The 18,965-nt window shown below is 49.4% G+C and overlaps 1 protein-coding gene across 2 annotated transcripts in view; it reads right to left on the reverse strand.

The window, feature by feature from the left end:
• Positions 1 to 18,965, reverse strand: part of ZC3H12D (zinc finger CCCH-type containing 12D) — a 34,610-nt gene that overhangs the window by 14,528 nt on the left and 1,117 nt on the right. Inside the window, exons 1-2 of one of the 2 annotated variants that reach the window (XM_069598664.1) lie at positions 18,145 to 18,412; positions 9,481 to 9,856 (exon numbers count right to left, since the gene is read on the reverse strand). In XM_069598664.1, coding sequence (XP_069454765.1) covers positions 9,481 to 9,785 — 305 coding nt within the window. In that variant the 5' untranslated portion in view covers positions 9,786 to 9,856; positions 18,145 to 18,412. Of the gene's footprint in view, positions 1 to 9,480; positions 9,857 to 18,144; positions 18,413 to 18,965 lie in introns of those variants that run through there. The other variant, XM_069598663.1, reaches the window with a different exon arrangement.

Raw genomic sequence — 18,965 nt, forward strand, 5'->3', positions numbered from 1 at the left:
AAATTGAAAAAAGAAAGGAGATGGAGGAAGAATGTGGAGGCCATTCACAGGGTCCTTACCCTGCACCCTCCAGGCATGCCCCACCCGCTGAGCCATGAGGGGCTGAAGAGGCTGGAAACACCGGGATGGGTGTGAACAAGAGACTGAAAGCTTGTCTCTCAGCACAGCCTGGGTGAGTCACAAGCCTCCCAGAGAAATCCAGGTTTCAGCGGATACAGCATCCCCCAGGACTGCAGGGCCGTCGTGAACAAAAGTGGCGTCTAGGTGAGCCCGAGGCAACACCCCTGGATTCCCTGCTTCCCCTGGAGGATTGTGTGTGGCCTGGGAGTGGACGAACGGGGGTGTCCCAAGTGGTGCTAGCAGTAAAGAACCCACCTGCCAATGCAGAAGACATAAGGGTCACTGGTTTGATCCCCAGGTTGGGAGGATCCCCGGGAGGAGGGCATGGCAACCCACTCCAATATTCTTGCCTGGAGATTCCCATGGACAGAAGAGCCTGGCGGGCTACAGTCCGTGGAGTCGCAAAGAGTCGGACAGGACTAAAGTGAATTAGCGCAGCACATACACAAGGGGATAGCACTAAAGCCAGTGTGGGTCCCCCAAAGGCCAAACAGGACCAATGTCCCTCTGCTGACCATTCCGGAAGCAAGGCCAGCCCCATTGCTCTGCAGCAGAGTCCAGTGAGGGTCCCAGACCCCTCTCCCAGCCAGCACCAGGTCTCAGAAGCTTCCAGATGCCATTTGAGAGAGGAGCGGGAGAAGGGAGAGGAAACATGGAGCTGGAGTCGTCCAGAAGACAGAAGAGGCTGAGCTACCACGCATGAGCAAGTGTGACGCTTGCTCCTTCCTGGTTCCTAGAAGGTAGTGAAGAGATTTCATGTGTCACAGAAAATAAAGTCTATGTTCTATGCAGTTGCAGCAGTGATGTGAACATTTTTGACACCCACACTCCTGCCTTGCCCCGCAGCACAGGTATCTCTTGGCTACAGCAAAGTATGTGCATGCATGCTCGGTGACTTCAGTCATGTCTGACTCTTTGCAACCCCACGGACTGTAGTCCGTCAGGTTCCTCTGTCTATGGGATTCTCCAGGCAAGAATACTGGAGTGAGTTGCCATGCCCTCCTCCAGCGGATCTTCCCAACCCAGGGATCGAACCCACGTCTCTTACATCTTCACTGCAGGCAGGTACTTTACTGCTGAGCCACTGGGAAGCCCTGCAGCAATGTCTACCCTCAAACAGTTCTCAGAAAAACAAATCATTGCCACAATTCTTTAAAATTTGTTTCTATGGCATGCCGTGTGGGATGTGGGATCTTAGTTCCCCAATCAAGGATAGAACCTGTGCATTTGGGAGCATGGAGCCTTAACCACCCGACCGCCAGAGAGGTCCCTACAGTTCTTCCCTTGGTTGCTCTCTTTTCTGTGACTACGTCTATATATCTGTTCGACTGTTCAAACACCAGCTTTCCATCCCTGACACCTTTGATGGATGTGTGATTTGGGGCAGGGATGGGGGTAAACAGAACCCAGTGCCTGTGAGGGGACAAAGATGAGAGGTGTGACCAGTTCCAGTGATTCTGGAAGGGCCTCAGCATGCAGTGGCCCTGGCTGGAGGCAGCTGGAGGGGGGGGGGGGGGGTTGGAGGTTCAGGGGTTCAGGAATTCAGGAAGAGAAGAGCTAAGGAATGGTGCCACAACAGCTTCATGCAGCAAAAACTGGCCCCCCAGCTTCTCGGACACAAGACTCCAACCAAGAATCTCCAAAGAACAGGTTAAGTACCACCTAGGCCAGCTAGGCCAAGGCAAGAATGGAGGAGGTGCATGTCTGTCCACCAGTTCAGCCAGGACCTTCCCTGTCTCCCTAAGAAGTGCCCTCTCTTCCAGTTGGAATTCCAGGCTCAGGGAGTTCAGGGACTGGCCCTCTCTGGAATGGAGGATTTTCATTCAGGATTTACTCGTTCACTCATTCATTCCCGTTCTTGCATGGACCCTACCCCCGCTTTAAGAGCCTTCTGGTCTCTCGAAATGTGAAGATTATCTATTGTTCCGTCCTTACCATGTTTCTTTTTTTTTCCCCTAAACCAACCTCAAAACCCCACCATGGCTGCCCTAGTTCTGGTCACAGAACACCCTGGGCAATGGCAGGATTGATGCCACAAGCAGGGGAGACCTGCCCGCCACGTGGGAGCGGGCAGAGCTCTGGTCATAAAGCTCAGCGGTCACCCTGGGAGCCCAGGCCCCGCATTCAGAGGGAGGGACGTAAGCCAGAGGCACCCTCCCCTATGCGTCTCCTCCACTCGCTCAGCATCCAGGTGTGAGCAAGCCTCTCCATCAATGGGGCGCTGTGCTTGGGGGCCTGGGGAGCAGCGAACGAACAAACCTGCCCCCAGCTTCTCAGAGCTCATTTCTAACAGAGTCTGCGTACCTGGCCACTTTGCACATGCACCTGATTGAACCACTGCAAGGAGCTCTTGAGGACCCTTGAGGAAACTAAAGCAAAGCCGTGTGCCCAGCTCACAGATCTTGCAGTTGACCTCACAGCCTGATCTGTTGGGCTGCAAACTCTTCCCCCTACCCCATCTCTGTTTTTTCCCTCTTTATTCCTGGGCCTTTCTAGTCTCCACTCCTGGGGTCCATACAGCAGCTCCTTCAGCACAAAAATTACCAGCTGGTAAAATGCTCAAGCTGAGGGAGGGACCCTAGTGCTTATTAACAGTCAGCGAGAACCAGTTCATCAGGCAGCAAGCTGAGCAGCAGGCCCTGGGAAAAGGCGAAAGGAGTGGTAGGTTTTGAATAAAGGGAGGCGGTGAGGGAAGTGGGTTGGTGCCCAAAGCAAATTCTGCCTACGTGACAAATGTGCCAGGGGCACCCGGCCATTAGCGTGTAGCCATCTACAGCAACTGACAATCCCACTGAACACTTCTGTATCATTAACTATTGCCCAAAAAAATCTTTGCAGAAATTAACAGCTCACAAGATAGTCCTGTGAAGAGTGAGGCGGTGGTTTTGGGGTGGGACGAAAGGAAAAGTTAAGCAGTGATTCCTTTGCGGTGTGAGATATAAAGGCCCAACACTGATTGAATTGTGTTTCTTATTTGGGGTTAAATTACAAACACTCTGAAGCTGGAGTTTATACCCATTTCACCAAGAAGTCTCTCCCCAGCTCAGGTCCGGGGGGTGACTTCTGAGAGAGGGTGCTCCCTTATCTCATAATAGGAGAAATGGGTACAGACTTAGGAACCCAAGGTCAGTGTGGTCAGAGTCCACTCAGAGGCAGAAACCCCCTGCCCAGGAGTGTGCCCCCATCGGTAGCCCTTGATGAAAACCTCCATTGCTGATCTGAGCTTTATCATTACTGAAGATTCATTTCTCCACCATATGCCAGAACCTGTTAAGGTCTTTAAGAGTTTAAAAAGGTAAACAATAAGTTTAACAAAAAAATCCTGTACAACCCAAGGCAAGGACACATTCAGATGAAACCCTTGTCAAGGCCAGTAAGAGGATGGGAAATTACCAGGTTGTTTTCCCCCAAGCTGACGGCCCTAAGATGGCTCCTTTCTAAATTTGCCTACAGAGTGTTCACCGCTTGTGCTTGTGAGCGTATGTGTGAGTATTTGTGAGTTTGCCAGGCAAGAAAAATGCTGACAAGAGTTGGCAGCGAGAATTCATGCTCTTCCTGAACACCATGGTGCAGCTGGTCACAGGCTTTCAATGGTCACGTTTTTTTAAAAGGCATCTTTTTAAACCCTGCTGGACCGTTTTCTTAAGGCCAAGCGTACAGCGACTCCAGGGCTCAACTCACATCTCCCTGTGTCCTGCACGTACACATGCCTACATACACACCCCTGAAGGTGTAGATATTGTGCCTGGAAACCAGTCTCTGTGCTTCTGGTCAGGCAGAGCCACCATGTGATGCACCCGTGACCTTCTGTGGGCTCCCTACAGGCTAGGCCCCCCAGGAGGGGTGTGCTGGCCTCTGGGGAAGGAGTGAGATACAGCATCTCCTGCCTGGATTACACCTGTCTGGGCCTCATCATGCCTGGGAGAGCTCGGTGGAGCACAGGCAGGCTCTGGTCCCAGGGTAGCCTGCCCTAAGACCAAAGATAGTACAGAATTTGCAGCCCAAATATACCCGGTGCCAGAGGAAATGGAAAGAGCACTGAATCCAAAGCCTGACACTTACTTCTCTGTGACCTTGAGCAAGTTACTTACTCTCTCTGAACCTCTGCAGAAGGTTCATATCTCTTGCTTTGCATGCATAAAATAATCACCTGAATCCTAGAATGTCAGAAATGAAAAGCTACTTGAGACTATTATTACTCAGCGCAGCCACTTAATTGTAATAAACAGGGCTCAGAAATGTCAGATGACTCACGAGGAGGTCACACAGTGGGTAAGATGAGAAACTGGAGCTATACCAGCTGTTATGTACCATACCACTCACCACATGTGGCTATTTACCCTTCAAGTGAATTCTAAAGAAATAAAATTGGAAGTTCAGCTCCTCTGCCACACCAGCCACATTTCCAGCATTAGGTCACCCTAATGCAAGCAGCCACCGCAATGCACGGTGCAGGTACAGAACATTCCATTTTCACAGGGACTTTATTGGGCCGTCCTAGGCTGGAGTTGGTGCTAGAGGTAAAGAATCTGCCTGCTAATACAGGAGATGCAAAAGACACAGGCTTGATCTGTGAGTCATGAAAATTCCCTGGAGTAGGAAGTGGCAACGCATTTCCATATTCTTGCCAGGGAAATTCCATGGACAGAGGAACTAGGGGGGCTACAGTCCACGGGGTTGCAAAGAGTCGAACACAACTCAGCATACACATACACACACAGGCTAGAGGCCAGAACTCAGGTCTTTGAACTCTAAGCCCCATGTTCTGTTGCCTGCTTCTGACCTCCCTGGTTTCCTACATGAAATACAGGAATTTGGCAAAACTGTTCCTAGTTGCTCAGTTGTGTCCAACTTTTTGCAACTCCACAGACTGTAGCCTGCCAGGTACCTCTCTCCATGAGATTCTCCTGGCAAGAATCCTGGAGTGGGTTGCCATACCCTCCTCCAGAGGATCTTCCCAACCCAGAGATTGAATCCAGGTCTCCCACTTTTCAGGCAGATTCTTTACCATCTGAGCCACCAGGGAACCCAAACTAGGCAAAACTAGGGGTGAACTTGGGTCTGGCTTCCCAGGTCGCCATCTTAGGCCTGCACCACTGCAACTTATTGATAGAATTCTCACTGAAGTTGACCTGCCACTTAGGAAATGATAAATGAAATGAATGTTCCTGCTTATAAGAGCCAAATAGACTCCTTTTTTTGTTACAGTGGGGAGATGGAAGACTCTTGGAATTGAGTGGTATGGTCCTGTTGAAGTGACTTGAACAGAACTGTGTGCTCAGAACAAATACATTCCCACTTCTTTTAAAAAGCATTTGGTCAGTGACCCTTGCTGCCACTCTTCAGAACAGCCACCCCAGGCTGGGTTCAGCCCCGACAGATAGCCTTGGGCTACCCATTCTGAAGACCTGGGGAGAGGGGCCCATGGAAACTTCCACAGTGGTGGCAAGGTCAGAACACAAGGATGAAGCCAGGGTCTGATGCAGTCAGTGCTGACCTTGGCCAAGCCCATCCAGGCCATTTCTGTGCTTCTTCTCTCAATCTAGATGTCCAGAGGCAAGGACAGATGACCCCCTCTCACATTCTCTGAGCTAATGGAGAGGCTTAGCACCTCCTGTAAAGCATGACACTACCTATAACTGCTCATTCTACGTCAGTGGTTCTTTATGTTTTGGGGATCACAGACCTTCTAAGTGCCTATTGGAAGCTTCAGACCTTCTCCCCAGGAAACCACAGCTATATATACTGATTCCACATTGTGTACATCGTTTCAGGCCATTGCTGCTTTGGAAGATGGAAGGGGCTGCATGCCAAAGAATGCAGGTGGCCTCCAGAAACTGAAGGCAAGGAAACACGTCATCCCCTAGAGCTCCCAGAAGGAAACACAGCTCTGCCACCACCTTAATTTCAGCCCAGGAAGGCTCAGGCCAGACTTCTGACCTCCAGAACTACAGCACAATACACTAGCGTTGTTTTAAGTCACTACATTTGTGTGGTAATTTATTATAGCAGCAATAGAAACTAATACAGATTTTGAACTTTTTAAGGAAACACCACTTCCAAAAGAAAATGAGAGGGAGAAAAAGAAAACTGTGACTGAAAAGTGAGGCTGGGGCTTCCCTGATGGCTCAGTGGTAAAGAATCTGCTTGCCAATGCAGAAATCACGAGTTTGACCCTGGTCCAGAAGATGCCACACGCCACGGAGCGGCTAAGCCTGTGTGCCACGACTGCTGAGCCTGTGCTCCAGAGCCTGGAAATCACAACCACTGAGCCCACGAGCCCTAGAGCCCTTGCTCCCTCCACAGCGAGAGTGCTTCCACTGCAACTAAAAGTAAAACCCTGTGGCTGCAACTAGAGAAAGGCCTGTGCAGCCACGAAGACCTCGTAGAGTCAAAAATAAATAAATTAGAAATTTTTTGAAAAGTGAAGTAAAACTTTAAAAATTAAGTTGCCCTGAGCTAATTTTTAAAGGAAAGAAAAAATGAGGCTATTCGTGAGCAAAGGCAGACTTCAGAGGACAGACCCCAGACAGCAAGTCGGCAGCAGGCACCCTAGATGATGCTACTGCCAACAGAAGACGCGCCTCCCGCCTGCTCAGGACAGAAAGGAACACACATCCCAACCTGTCTTTTAAGCTCCTCCCCCTCCTTCCAGGACCAGACAGCACATGAAGCAGAAGCACCTTCGAAAGCAGAGAATGGCAACACCTGCAGTACAAGACCTCAGAGAAGGAGAATTTTCAGGCTGAGTTTTGAGGTCAAGAGGTAACAACTAGATTCCATGCTGGGTTTCAACCACCTAGCCCTGCTAAAGGTGCGCCCCGCACTGGGATCTATCCTTCACATCGGAGAACCACACAGTCTGAAGTCAAGGGGTCCTGTTGAACTCTGGTTGCAGGACCAGGAGGCGTTATTGCAAGAAAAGGAACAGGGCTGGAGCTGAATGTCTGACCCACTCTCTCCCAGATGTGCCTTTGGACCAATGAAGTCCCATGCATGGGTGGGAACTGTGGAAAATATTTTTCCTAACTAATGGGATGCAGGGGGCAGGGGAAGGGATGTCTGTGTATATGTGCATACGTTTACAGACACAATGAGAACACACACACAGACATGTGTTCTGGGCATTTGAGGTGGTTTTAAGACAGCATGAGTGTGAAAGAATGAATGTTCTGACACATTCTTCAGAATAAGCCTGAGAGATGGTTTCTATCTGTTACCCACACAGACTGTGCATGACTAGACAAGACCAATTACAGTTGTAGGAGGTAGGGATGGGGTGAGACTAAACCCCCACGTTCCCAGAATTTACCTGGAACATGTCAAGGTCACATGCAAATAGAGGACATGGCTTAAATTTTAACTCCAAGCAGCAACAGAGAGTTTCATCAATAGAAAATGCTCCACCACCACCACCCGATTGTAACCATTCCTAAAAAATGTCTGGCCCCCAAAGAGAGAATGCTTTCCTGTAGCACCAGAAGTAGTTTTTTCACCCTATAGCCACTCTGCTTTTCTGAGCTGGAATCAGAGAGTTCATATACTTTTAGGGCTGAAAAGGTCTTTGATTTAAACAGTATCATCTCACTTTATCAAGGGGTTCTTGAGGCAAGAATACCAAGTGGTTTGCCATTCCCTTCTCCAGCGGACCGCATTTTGTCAGAACGCTCCACCGTGACCCACCTGTCTTGGGTGGCCCTGCATGGCATGGCTCATAGCTTCACTGAGTTACACAAGACTGTGATCCATGTGATCGTTTTGCTTGACTTTCTGTGATTGTGGTTTTCATTCTGGAGGCTATGGGATTGTAGTTCTTGCTTTAAAATGAGATGGTTGGATGGCCTCACCGATTCAATGGACATGAGTTTGAGCAGACCCCAGGATATAGTGAAAGACAGCCTGGTGTGCTACCGTGCATGGGTCACAAAGAGTCAGACACAACTGAGCGACTGAACAACCGTCTTACTTCAAATGTGAGCGGGTATGTTTCTACCGATGTCCAGAAGAAGAGACGCCTCATTCAGACCAGACAGAGGCCAGGCCACCTCTTAGAACCCAGCAGACTTTCTTCCTAGGACCCTCAGAAACTACTGAATTCTTAAAAATCCCTTTAATTCGCTCAGGAATCTTGAATTAGCAGGATTTCAGAGGCTCACCTACCTGGTGCCTACACAGAGCATGTGTAAGAATGTTTTACAGACCCAAGGACCAGCTCCTAGGCCACAGGGAGAAGGCAGGGCTCTATTGCCTGGTGATATAATCAAGCCCAGGGAGACCTAGGTGGCTAAAACTTGAATGAATGCTTAAACAATCTTGCCCTACACACCAAGTGGGGAACTACCCCCAAAGCTGGGCCACCTTGAGTTAACCCTTCCAAACTTCTCTCCTGCAGTGCCCAATCCAGAGTGAGCCCAAATTCCTGGAGAAAACCACTCAGCTCCTCAGCCAAAGAATCCCCTGTTGACATATTCAGCAGCAGTGACACGGATTTTCTCCATGCCCAGCGTGGCTCAGCTTTTGGAAAGGGACATGAGTCTATGCGTGGTTCTGAATGACCAACTCCCTATGGCTCTGCCCTCGGTTGGGCTATAGCTTAGCCAAACGGAAAAATAATCCACTTGTTTGGGCAAAGCCTTCTCCATGCCCAGTGGTGGGTGTGGGTGAGGCTGTGGAACCCCTTTCTCAGTGGAACTTAACCTTTCCAGGAAAGATGAGGCCCGGCATGGAGCTCTCATCACCGCAACATACGAAGATGCCAACACACCAGTATAACTACTCCCTCTGCAGCTCGGGGGCCACAAACACCGCCGCCCCCACCCTAGCTAGGGAGCTTTACCACCTCTACCACTGCTCCCCACCCCCAGCAGAGGGTTTTCGAGGTGGTTCAAGTCCATTTTCCATCTGACTCTCATAACCTTAAGGGAAGCTAAAAAGCTGTCTCTTGACCTGTGTCACAGAAGGGGAAACTTGAGATAGCCAGCTTTCCCAGAGTCATGCAGCCACGTAGGGACAGACTCCAGGCCAGAAGCTACCTTCTCCCAGCCCTAGGTTCCCCACCATTTATCCCTGCTGTGATAAGAGGGGGAAGAGAGCCCCCTCTGCCTTAATGTGAGAATAGCTGCCCTCTGTTGAACACTTACTCTGTGTCATCACTGCCCTAGGCATGTCCAGCAGCTCCAGTTCTTAGGACTAAACTTCTAGGGAGATTGTAGACCCACCTTACAGATGGAGAAAGTGAGGCTCAGAGCGGTTAACTGACTAAGCAGCTACTGAGGGATGAACCGGGGGTTCCCACCCCCACCCACTGTCTCCAAAGCTCCTTGGACCAAACCACTGACAAGAAGGGGTGAAGGACGCTACCTCATGGCCACGTTGCTGCCGTCGATCACTATGGGTCTCAAGGAGCTGGCAGGGTCTCCGCTGTCCTCTCTGGAGTCCACTCCCAGCCCACACTGGGAAGAGTCCAGGGTCCCGCAGGAGCCCCTGGGCACGAGCAGGGGTGCAGCGCTGCCCTCATGTGCGCTGGGCCGGCTGCCCGTCTGGATCAGCTCCTGCAGCACGTCATTGACAAGGGCGTCCTCGCCCAGCTTGCCTAGCACCCTGGCCACGTCCTCCCGGCTGTAGCCCAGCTTCTGGAAGAACTCCATCTTGCTCGAGCGCTGCATGCTGCACCAGCCAGGCCCCCCACAAGGGTCCTGCTGCCGGCTTCCTCCTGGCAGCACCCCGCCGGCATGAGCTAGAGAGAAGAGGCAGCCGTCAGGTGTTTGCTGGGCCGCTGGAGCCCGATTATGTGTGCTCCCCACCCGCCTTGTCTGCCAGGAAGTTACTTCAGGGCCTTGTGCCCTGGGGAGTTTCAGTTGCTGGTGTGGCTGGTGAGCCGCAGATGCAATCTCACGGCCTTTCCTAGAGGGTGCTCCTAGGCCTTCACCCCAACCCAGCCCTCGTGAGGGTCACCCACCTGAGCAGGACACCCAGAGCTCAGGACATTCATGCACAGGCCACAGAAGTGCTTCTGAGGCTCTGCTATGGCTGGACTGTGTCCCTGCCAAGTGCATATGTTGAAGCCCTATCCCCACTCCACCCCTCAGCATGTGACTATTCTGAGATAAAGTCTTAAAGAGGTGATCATGTTAAAAGGAGGTCAGTGGAGCGGGCCCTAATCGAATGTGACAGGTATCCTCATACAAAGAGGACAATTGGACACACATGGGTACCAAGAGAAGCTGTGAGGAAACACAGTGGAGGGAAAAGGCCAACAGCCAGCTGAGAAGGTCTCAGAAGAAACCGGCCCACCGACACCATGATCTTGGACTTCCAGCCACCAGAACTTCAAGGAGGTGATGATGATGATGGTGATAATGTTAAATTTTAAAAATGGTGGATCAGGCACTCAAGAATCTGCCTGCAATGAAGGAGACCCAGGTTCGATCCCTGGGTCAGGAAGATGCCCTGGACAAGAGAATGTCTACCCATCCAGTATTCTTGCCTGGAGAATTCCATGGACAGAGGAGCCTGGTGGGCTACAGTCCATAGGATCACAAAGAGTTGGACACAACCAAGCAACTAACACAAAGTCATCCCTCAGCTGCGGGAAAGGTCCAGGACCACTGAAGATATCAAACTCCATGAATGGATAGTCAAGTTCCTTGTATAAAATGGCATAGTGCTTATATATAACCTAAGCATATCCACCAGGACTCTAAAGCCTCTCTACATTGCTTATACTACCTAATACAGTGTAACGCCATGTAAATAGCTGCCGGAACATGGGAAAGTCAAGTTTTGCTTGTATGACGCAGGTCTCTGGTTTTAGGAACTCTTTGCGTATGATTAGGGGTTCAGGGGAGAAGGGGCAGCGATGGCAGAGGGGGCAGCAGCAGGCGGGGATTCCCCCTCCCCCGCAGGTCAGCCTTCCCCCTCAGTCAGGCTCCCCAGACCAGGGAAGGGGGACAGGAGGCAGCGTGGCTTCTCCAGGGCCCGGGGCAGGTGAGGGGCTAGGCCTCCCAGGGCCTAGGAAACTCCTGGGATTCTTGGTTTTTTTTACTAATTTTAATCCACAATTGGTTGAATTCAAGGATATGGAGGGCCAATTGTTTACATATTATATATAGGTTGTAAAGTGCTATTCACATGGTAGTGTCCAACTCTTTGCAACACCCTGGACTGTATGTAGCCCACCAGGCTCCTCTGTCCATGGAATTCTCCAGGCAAGAATACTGGAGTGGGTTGCCATGCCCTTCTCCAGGGGATCTTCCTGACCCAGGGATTGAACCTGGGTCTCCCACATTGCAGGCAGATTCTTTACCATCTGAGTCACTAGGGAAGCCCATATATATCCAAAATAAAAACCAGCTCTGTGGTATTTTGTTATGACATCCATTGCAAACTAATACAACGCCTGGAATTAAACAGGGGGAAACACCCTCTGGTGAATTCTATTCCCAGAAGCACATGCTTTGACCAAAATTCAGCTCTGTGCACCAACACAGTTTTCCATAGCAGTTAACTCAGATAGTACTGAACCTCTAAAATAAGAGGTCCTAACTCAAATGTTATTCTTTCCACCCAGCCGTCACTTCCTGGCCTGCACCTTTGGGGTAGTTGGGGGCAGGAGGGTGCAGCCTGACACATGTTTACAAGAAAATATGACTGAGTCATAAGGAACCCTCTGGACAGACTGGGTCTCTCTTTTCACAAAGACCTATATCTTTCAAAAAACTTTTAAAATACAGAAATAATCCTGAAAATCTATAGACTATGAAAAAACTGAAATAATGTAGAAGTATAACGCATGAAAGTATATAATGTCTCTTCCTACAAACCCCAAACCCTGCTTGCCTCTCCTGTCTCCTTCTAGCACTTTTTCTATGCATTTTCTTGCATGTCTAGCAGATAGATGCACATACTGTTTAAGGGAGGTTGTTTTTACACAAATAGTATCATACTGGACTTGTTATTCAGCAAGTCGCTTTTCTTATTAAAGAGTCATTTTGGAAATCTTTCCCTGCCAGTTTAGCTGTTTGGCTGCCCACCTTATCCACAGTATTTAGAACAGTGCCTGGCACAGCTGAATCTCAATGCATATTTGTCTAATGAACAAACAAATGAAAGACTGTATGGTGTTTATCCATATGCTAAATGATGGAAATTCAGGTGGTCTTTGATGTTTCCCCTACAAACGGTGCTCAACACACATTCACACGCATCTGTCGTTCCACCCCGTCCTCTTCTCAGTATTACAGGTTCTCCATCTTCGGTTCCTAGCCTCCTATTGGAATCCTCTGCAACACTCTCTCTTCTGGGTTCCCAGCATGGCCTCCTCTTGTCTCACAGAGCCTCGCCCTTAATACAAGAACTTCAGCAGAACTCATGATGGGGCTGGCAGGTCACAGACATTTATCAACCAGCCTCCTGGACAGAAAATTTTTGTGGATAATTCTTCAAGAGATGGGAATACCAGACCAACTTACCTGCCCCCTGAGAAATCTATATGCAGGTCAAGAAGCAACAGTTAGAACTGGATATGGAACAACCGACTGGTTCCAAATCAGGAAAGGAGTATGTCAAGGCTGTCTATTGTCACCTGCTTATTTAACTTATGTGCAGAGTACATCATGAGAAATGCCGGCCTGGATGAAGCACAAGCTGGAATCAAGATTGCCGGGAGAAATATCAATAACCTCAGATGCACAAATGACACCACCCTTATGGCAGAAAGTGAAGAGCTAAAGAACCTCTTGATGAAAGTGAAAGGAGACAGTGGAAAAGTTGGCTTACAGCTCAACATTCAGAAAATGAAGATCATGGCATCTTGTCCCATTACTTCATGGCAAGTAGATGGGGAAACAATGGAAACAGTGTCAGACTTTATTTTCTTGGGCTCCAAAATCACTGCTGATGGTGACTGCAGCCATGAAATTAAAGATGCTTGCTCCTTGGAAGAAAAGCTATGACCAAACTAGATGGCATATTAAAAAGCAGAGACATTACTTTGCCAAAAAAGGTCCATCTAGTCAAAGCTATGGTTTTTCCAGTGGTCATGTATGAATGTGAGAGTTGGACTATAAAGAAAGCTGAGTGCTAAAGAATTGATGCTTTTGAACTGTGGAGTTGGAGAAGACTCTTGAGAGTCCCTTGGACTGCAAGGAGATCCAACCAGTCAATCCTAAAGGAATTTAACCCTGAATATTCATTGGAAGGACTGACGCTGAAGCTGAAACTCCAATACTGTGGCCACCTGATGCAAAGAACTGACTCCTTGAAAAGACCCTGATGCTGGGAAAGATTGAAGGCAGGAGGAGAAGGGGATGACAGAGGATGAGATGGTTGGATGGCATCACCGACTCGATGGACATGAGTTTGAGCAAGCTCTAGGAGTTGGTGATGGACAGGGGAGTCCAGTGTGCTGCAGTCCATGGGGTCACAAAGATTCAGACATGACTGAGGGACTGAACTGACTCCTGAATAGAGAGGCTCCTCTGCCACAGCCACCACTTGTCAGTTGCTACCCGCCTGGCCTACTGATCACTGCCATACCAAAATTGCCCTCAAAGTCACCAGTGACCTCCTAACTGCCAAAGCCAGCAGCATCTTTCCACTCCTTGCCTTGGGCAGCCTCTCGGCTGCTTTTGGCTCTGTGGCCCACATCCTTACTAGGGATTTTAAATCCAAAAATTGTGGACCACCTCCTTCTTGATACTCTCTTCTCTCTTAGGTTACACAGCTTCGCCTAGGTCTCCTACTTCTTTCCAGCGCTTTGCTTAGCCTCTGGTCCCTTGTTCAATGTCAGGGTCCTGCCCAAGCCATCTTCCCTACCCCTCATGCCCTCCACCAGCCCCCTAGATCCATGAACCCACAACTGCACTTCCAGCTCAGACTTCTTGCTAAACACCAGGCACACACAGCTATAAACCTGTGAGATAAATGCCCTGTGCGCTATTTGGTAAAACACTGTGGGAACTCAGAACATTTGCTGAGTCGGCTTCAGTGATTCTCAAATTGCGGTCCAGAGGGAGCCCAAAACCCTCCCAGGGAGTGTATAAGGTAAAAGTATTTCCCTACTAAATGCTAAGTTGTAATTTGCTTTTTCTTCTATTCATCCTCTCACGAGTGTACCATGAAGTATCCCAGAAGCTACATGTCATTGTGATACTGCCAACAGCTTGAACATGGAAGCAGATATGAGAAGCCAGCTGTCTTGTATTAAGCTGGATATTAAAGAGATTTGCAAAAATATAAATCAGTGCCAGTCTTCTTAAAATTTTTGGAGGTTTGGAAAATAGAGTTATTTCTCATAAAATACATCATTTATATTAATAGGATTGGTTTACCCTGATTTTTTAAACAAATGATTATTTTTAAATTTCATAGTTTTAGTTTCTGATAAAGTGTGTATCGACAGATAGATATAAACCATATAAACAAATTGGGGTGGTGGTGGTCCTTAGTAGTTTGTGAGAGTGGAAAGGAATTCTGAAACCAAAAACCCTCTTCTTAAATCCAGACCTTTTCAACAGCTTTTTCCATGTAGATGGTTCCGTGTAGGGGGCCTACAGACATGTTATCCAGGGCCCCCAACAGAAGCCCTATGTCTTTCCTTCCTTCGGCATGGACCCTATCACACCCACCTCCTGCCCACAAGCCCCACCCAAGCCTCCATGCCTACCTTCTGCATCCCACCCCCAGTGCAGGTCACAGCTTCCTAGGGGCCCCTCCTCCATCCCATCTGGCCCAGCTCCCATTTGTAGCCAGCACTGAGTTTCTAGAACAAGTCTGAACATGTCACCCCCTGCTTAGAAACACCCTCTTACCCCATGTTGACCTCAAGAAAGACATCAAGTTCCTGAGCAGATGGCTGAGCTGTCAGGATGCATTGCAGGCCCCCGTCTACCTCTTGCCCACAACTGCCCTCTGGTCCTTTCTCTCCAGCCACACTGAAGCTCTTTCTACTCCCCGCTCCAGAATATTCCTATCATTGCGCTTTTGCATATGATGTCCTGTCTATCCAGAGTGATCTTTTGGGTTTAAGATTCGACTTAAAAAAAAAAAAAAGATTTGGCTCAAATGCGCTCACAGTGGTCATCCGTGACTCCCTGTCAGAATGAGTGGCTTGGGCCTCTCAGCTCCCAGGCGTGTGCACACACCTCTGTAAGGCATATGGAGTTGTCAGGTGTCTGCTTCTCAGACTGTGAACTGCCTTCCGACCTGTCTGTCTCAGAGTCACTAGCACTAAGCATGTGTGTTCTAGTCGCTCAGTTGTGTCTGACACTTTGCGACCCCATGGCCTGCAGCCCTCCAGGCTCCTCTGTCTGCGGGGATTCTCCAGCCAAGAATACTGGGATGGGTTGCCATGCCCTCCTCCAGGGGATCTTCCAACCCAGGGCTCAAACCCAGGCCTCCCGCATTGCAGGTGAATTCTTTACTATCTGAGCCACCAGGGAAGCCAGCACCTGGCATAATGCCTCATATATGTGAAGAGTTTAGTAGCTTTTTCTTTAATAAATGCCCAAAGCTAAAATTATCTTCCCTCTTGGAATATTTTTTCTTGAGTTCCCATCTCACTGAATGGCATCCCCCAGAGATCCATAGAAGCAAGCATGAGGTCAGCTTTGACTCATCCCTCTCCCACACTTCAACATCCAATGAGTCATTAAGTCCGCTTCCCTGACATTTTCCACAATCATGCTCTCCTTTACACTCACACCACCACTGTCCAAGGTCACTCACCCATCCATTCATTCATCCTCTCATTCATGTAACTAACACTTACTGATCACCTCCTAGGCACCAGGCAATATGCTGGGAGCCAGTTCTATAAAGACAAAATAATCCACAGTCAGATTTCTCTACAATCTATTCAGGGAAACAGACAAAAAATGTAAACAAGTCATACATCATGATGATAAGCACAATACTTTCTATTAGAAAAATGTGTTTTCAAAACTCAGGAAAGGAATGACTTATCTTCATTGGAGGAGAAAGGTGAGGCCAGAGGGGCCTGCACAGAGCTGGACGACTGAGGACGAGCTGGCCTCTCCCAGCCACAGACAGGCCACATAGTCATCTCCCCAGAGCTCCTGGGAGGGCCACCTCACCACACTCCCACCCACAACTGCTCTAGTCAAGTTAGACTAGACTGATCAAGACTTCCACGTCCCCCCAAAATGTCCATGTCCCTCCATCCTGTGCAGAGTAGATGTCAAAGCTCCTCAGCACGAGAAGCAAGACTGACCACACCCAGGACCAAGTTCCTCTCAGGTTTCCAGGGCCACGTACCTCTAGTCCAGCCTCAACTTTTCCCTGACCAGTGCCATTCTTTGCTTTCAGGGTGATTGTTTTCTCGGACCAGGGTCCAGCTTTGACCCAATCTCCATAGAGGAAGGAGACACTCACCCACCTGGTAGGCCAGCTCACACCAGGGACTGTGCGCTGTCCCTAAAAGACCGTAGTGTCTCAGACCTGGAGACCACACCCCGGGCTCTTCCCTCTGTGGAACCCCTGCCCCTTCTCCACCAGACCTAATCTCACTGTCACCTCCTCCACGAAGTCCTCCCAGACCTGATGGCTTCAGTTACTCCCGCCCCACCCCTCCCCTGCTCTTTGTGCGTGCACTGTGCCTCTTATTTGGATTTGGAAGAAAGAGACAGAAAGCTTGAGAGAAGAGGGTGGGAGAAAGAAAAGAGGGAGGGAACTAAAGTGGAAGAAAGACAGTCCAGACAACGTGAACATAAACGCTTATATTCACGTTTTTCTTCATTGTTTCCGCTCACTTTCTTGCAGAGGCTCTTACTTGAAACTTCCCATTATCCCTGCTGGGTCGACCAGGTGGATAAAAAAGTATTTCCTGCTCACCGATGAAGACAGTAAGGTTCAGAGTGGTACAGAGTGAGTCCTATACAGCTAGCAAATGGCAGAGACGACCATAAATAGATGCTCCAAATAATGGGTTGCTTTGAGCTGCAGTTCAAGATAGCAGCAATACCTTATCATCCCAGAAATGGAAACGTCAAAATATGACTGGGTCAGGCGACTTCTCTTGAGTCACCTAGTAACAGTTACGAGGAGAGTCCGAGTTTATTTAGTCACTTTGCGTTCTGGTAGGGCAGAAGCACGAACATTCTTGAAGTGAAAAACCTTTCTCCTGGGGAGTGGGAGAGGGGTCCCTGCCTCGGCAGCTCCCCACAGACCCCTCAAGCTTCAACAGAGCCCCTTTTCTGAGCGGAGTTTTGTAGGGTATGCGTGGGACGGGAGAGCTGTTTTCACACGAAATTAACTGAAAGAATTCACCTACCTCAGAGGCTTTTTTCCCCCCCTTGAGACTCTAAAATAACTTCATTTCCTTTTAAAATTTCTAAATAAGGGAGAACACTAGGGTGGGGGGCTGCTTTCTGGAGCCCCGAGTCACAGCCCGCCCCCCACCCCCCCACCCCCAGCTGCGATGGTCTTTGAGCCGCAGGGCTGCTGGCAGCTACTTTTTCCATTCTATTTTTAAGACCTGAAAGTATGAACAATTTCATCTTGGTTTTCTTCCTCAATCTTGACTGGAAGTCACAAACAGCACAGATGGCTAGTAACACTTTGAAAACCTTCCCAAGTCTCCTGCACTCTGACAAGGGTCGGCAGGGCACGCTGTCCGATGCTCAGTGTCAACGCTGCGGAGGGTGGACTCCGGACCTGACGACCCAGCAGGAGAGAAAGGGAGAAAGGGGAGGGGGCACAGGGGACCCTCGCGGGTGGAACAGGTGGGTCAGATCTGGGTTTTAGCATCAGTTAATCAGGAAGGAGGGCCTCTGGGCCAAACAGTCTGGCTGGAAGAGCCCCTAGGGGAGGAAAAAAACCTGGCACACTGAAGAATGAGCAAGTAAGAGCAATAAGAACTGCAGAGTCAGCAGCTCACAGCGACACCGTGTTTTCTGGTTACAAGGTGCCTCCTTGTGTGTCCTCTTTGGGAAATCCCAAAGTCCCTGCGACATGGAAAGAGTTACTCAGGTTGCAGGTGACAAGACTGAGGTTTGCCTGACTTACCCAGGATCTCACAGCTGGATGGGAGACTCCCAAGGGTGGCAGCTCCTGCCAGAGGGTGCTGCCCAGGGCCACTCGGGGGCCACAAAGCAGGGCCAGCCCTCCTTCAACACTGGACCCTGACCTCCAAGTTCGTTCCCAGGTCGCCTTGGCCAGTTGCAGAGAAATCTCCTGCACACGCCCACCGGAAGTCACCCACCGTGGTGAGGGGACGGTTCTAGACAGAGTCCCTGCAGAAGTTTTCTGGTTCAGCTTAGATCTAGAAGCCCTCAGGGGAGTTGTCAGAGTTTGAGGAAGTCACAGAGAGGCAAAAACTTCAGCCCATGAGATTTGTGGTTTGGGCCTGACTTTTTTTTTTTCCCCCTTAACAGAATTATAATTTTTAAAAACTGTGGCAAAAGAGTCTTAGCATAAAATTCACCATTTTACTGATTCTTATGAGTGCATTTCAGCAGCAGTAAGCAACCATCATCACCCTCCATAGTCAGAGCGTCTTCATCTCCCCAGATGGAAACTCTGTCCCCATTAAACACTAACTCCCCATCCCCCTGCCTCAACTCCTGGTAACCACAGTTCTACTTTGCGTCTTTACGAATTTGATGATCCTCACTGCTTCATGCAAGTGAAATCACACTGTATTCGTCCTTCTGGGTCTGGCTTGTCTCACTTGTCATAGTGTCTTCAAGGTTCATCCAGGTCCTATAAACCACACCGTGTATCCTTCCATTTGTCCAGGGACGCTTGGATTGCTGCTGCTTGGGGGCTGTTGTGAGTAATGTTGCTCTGAGCCTGAGGGGACTGGGCTGGCCTTTTGTTTTCTCCCA

This window comes from Ovis canadensis, chromosome 8, assembly GCF_042477335.2.
Source record: "Ovis canadensis isolate MfBH-ARS-UI-01 breed Bighorn chromosome 8, ARS-UI_OviCan_v2, whole genome shotgun sequence".
Classification (NCBI taxonomy): Eukaryota; Metazoa; Chordata; class Mammalia; order Artiodactyla; family Bovidae; genus Ovis; species Ovis canadensis.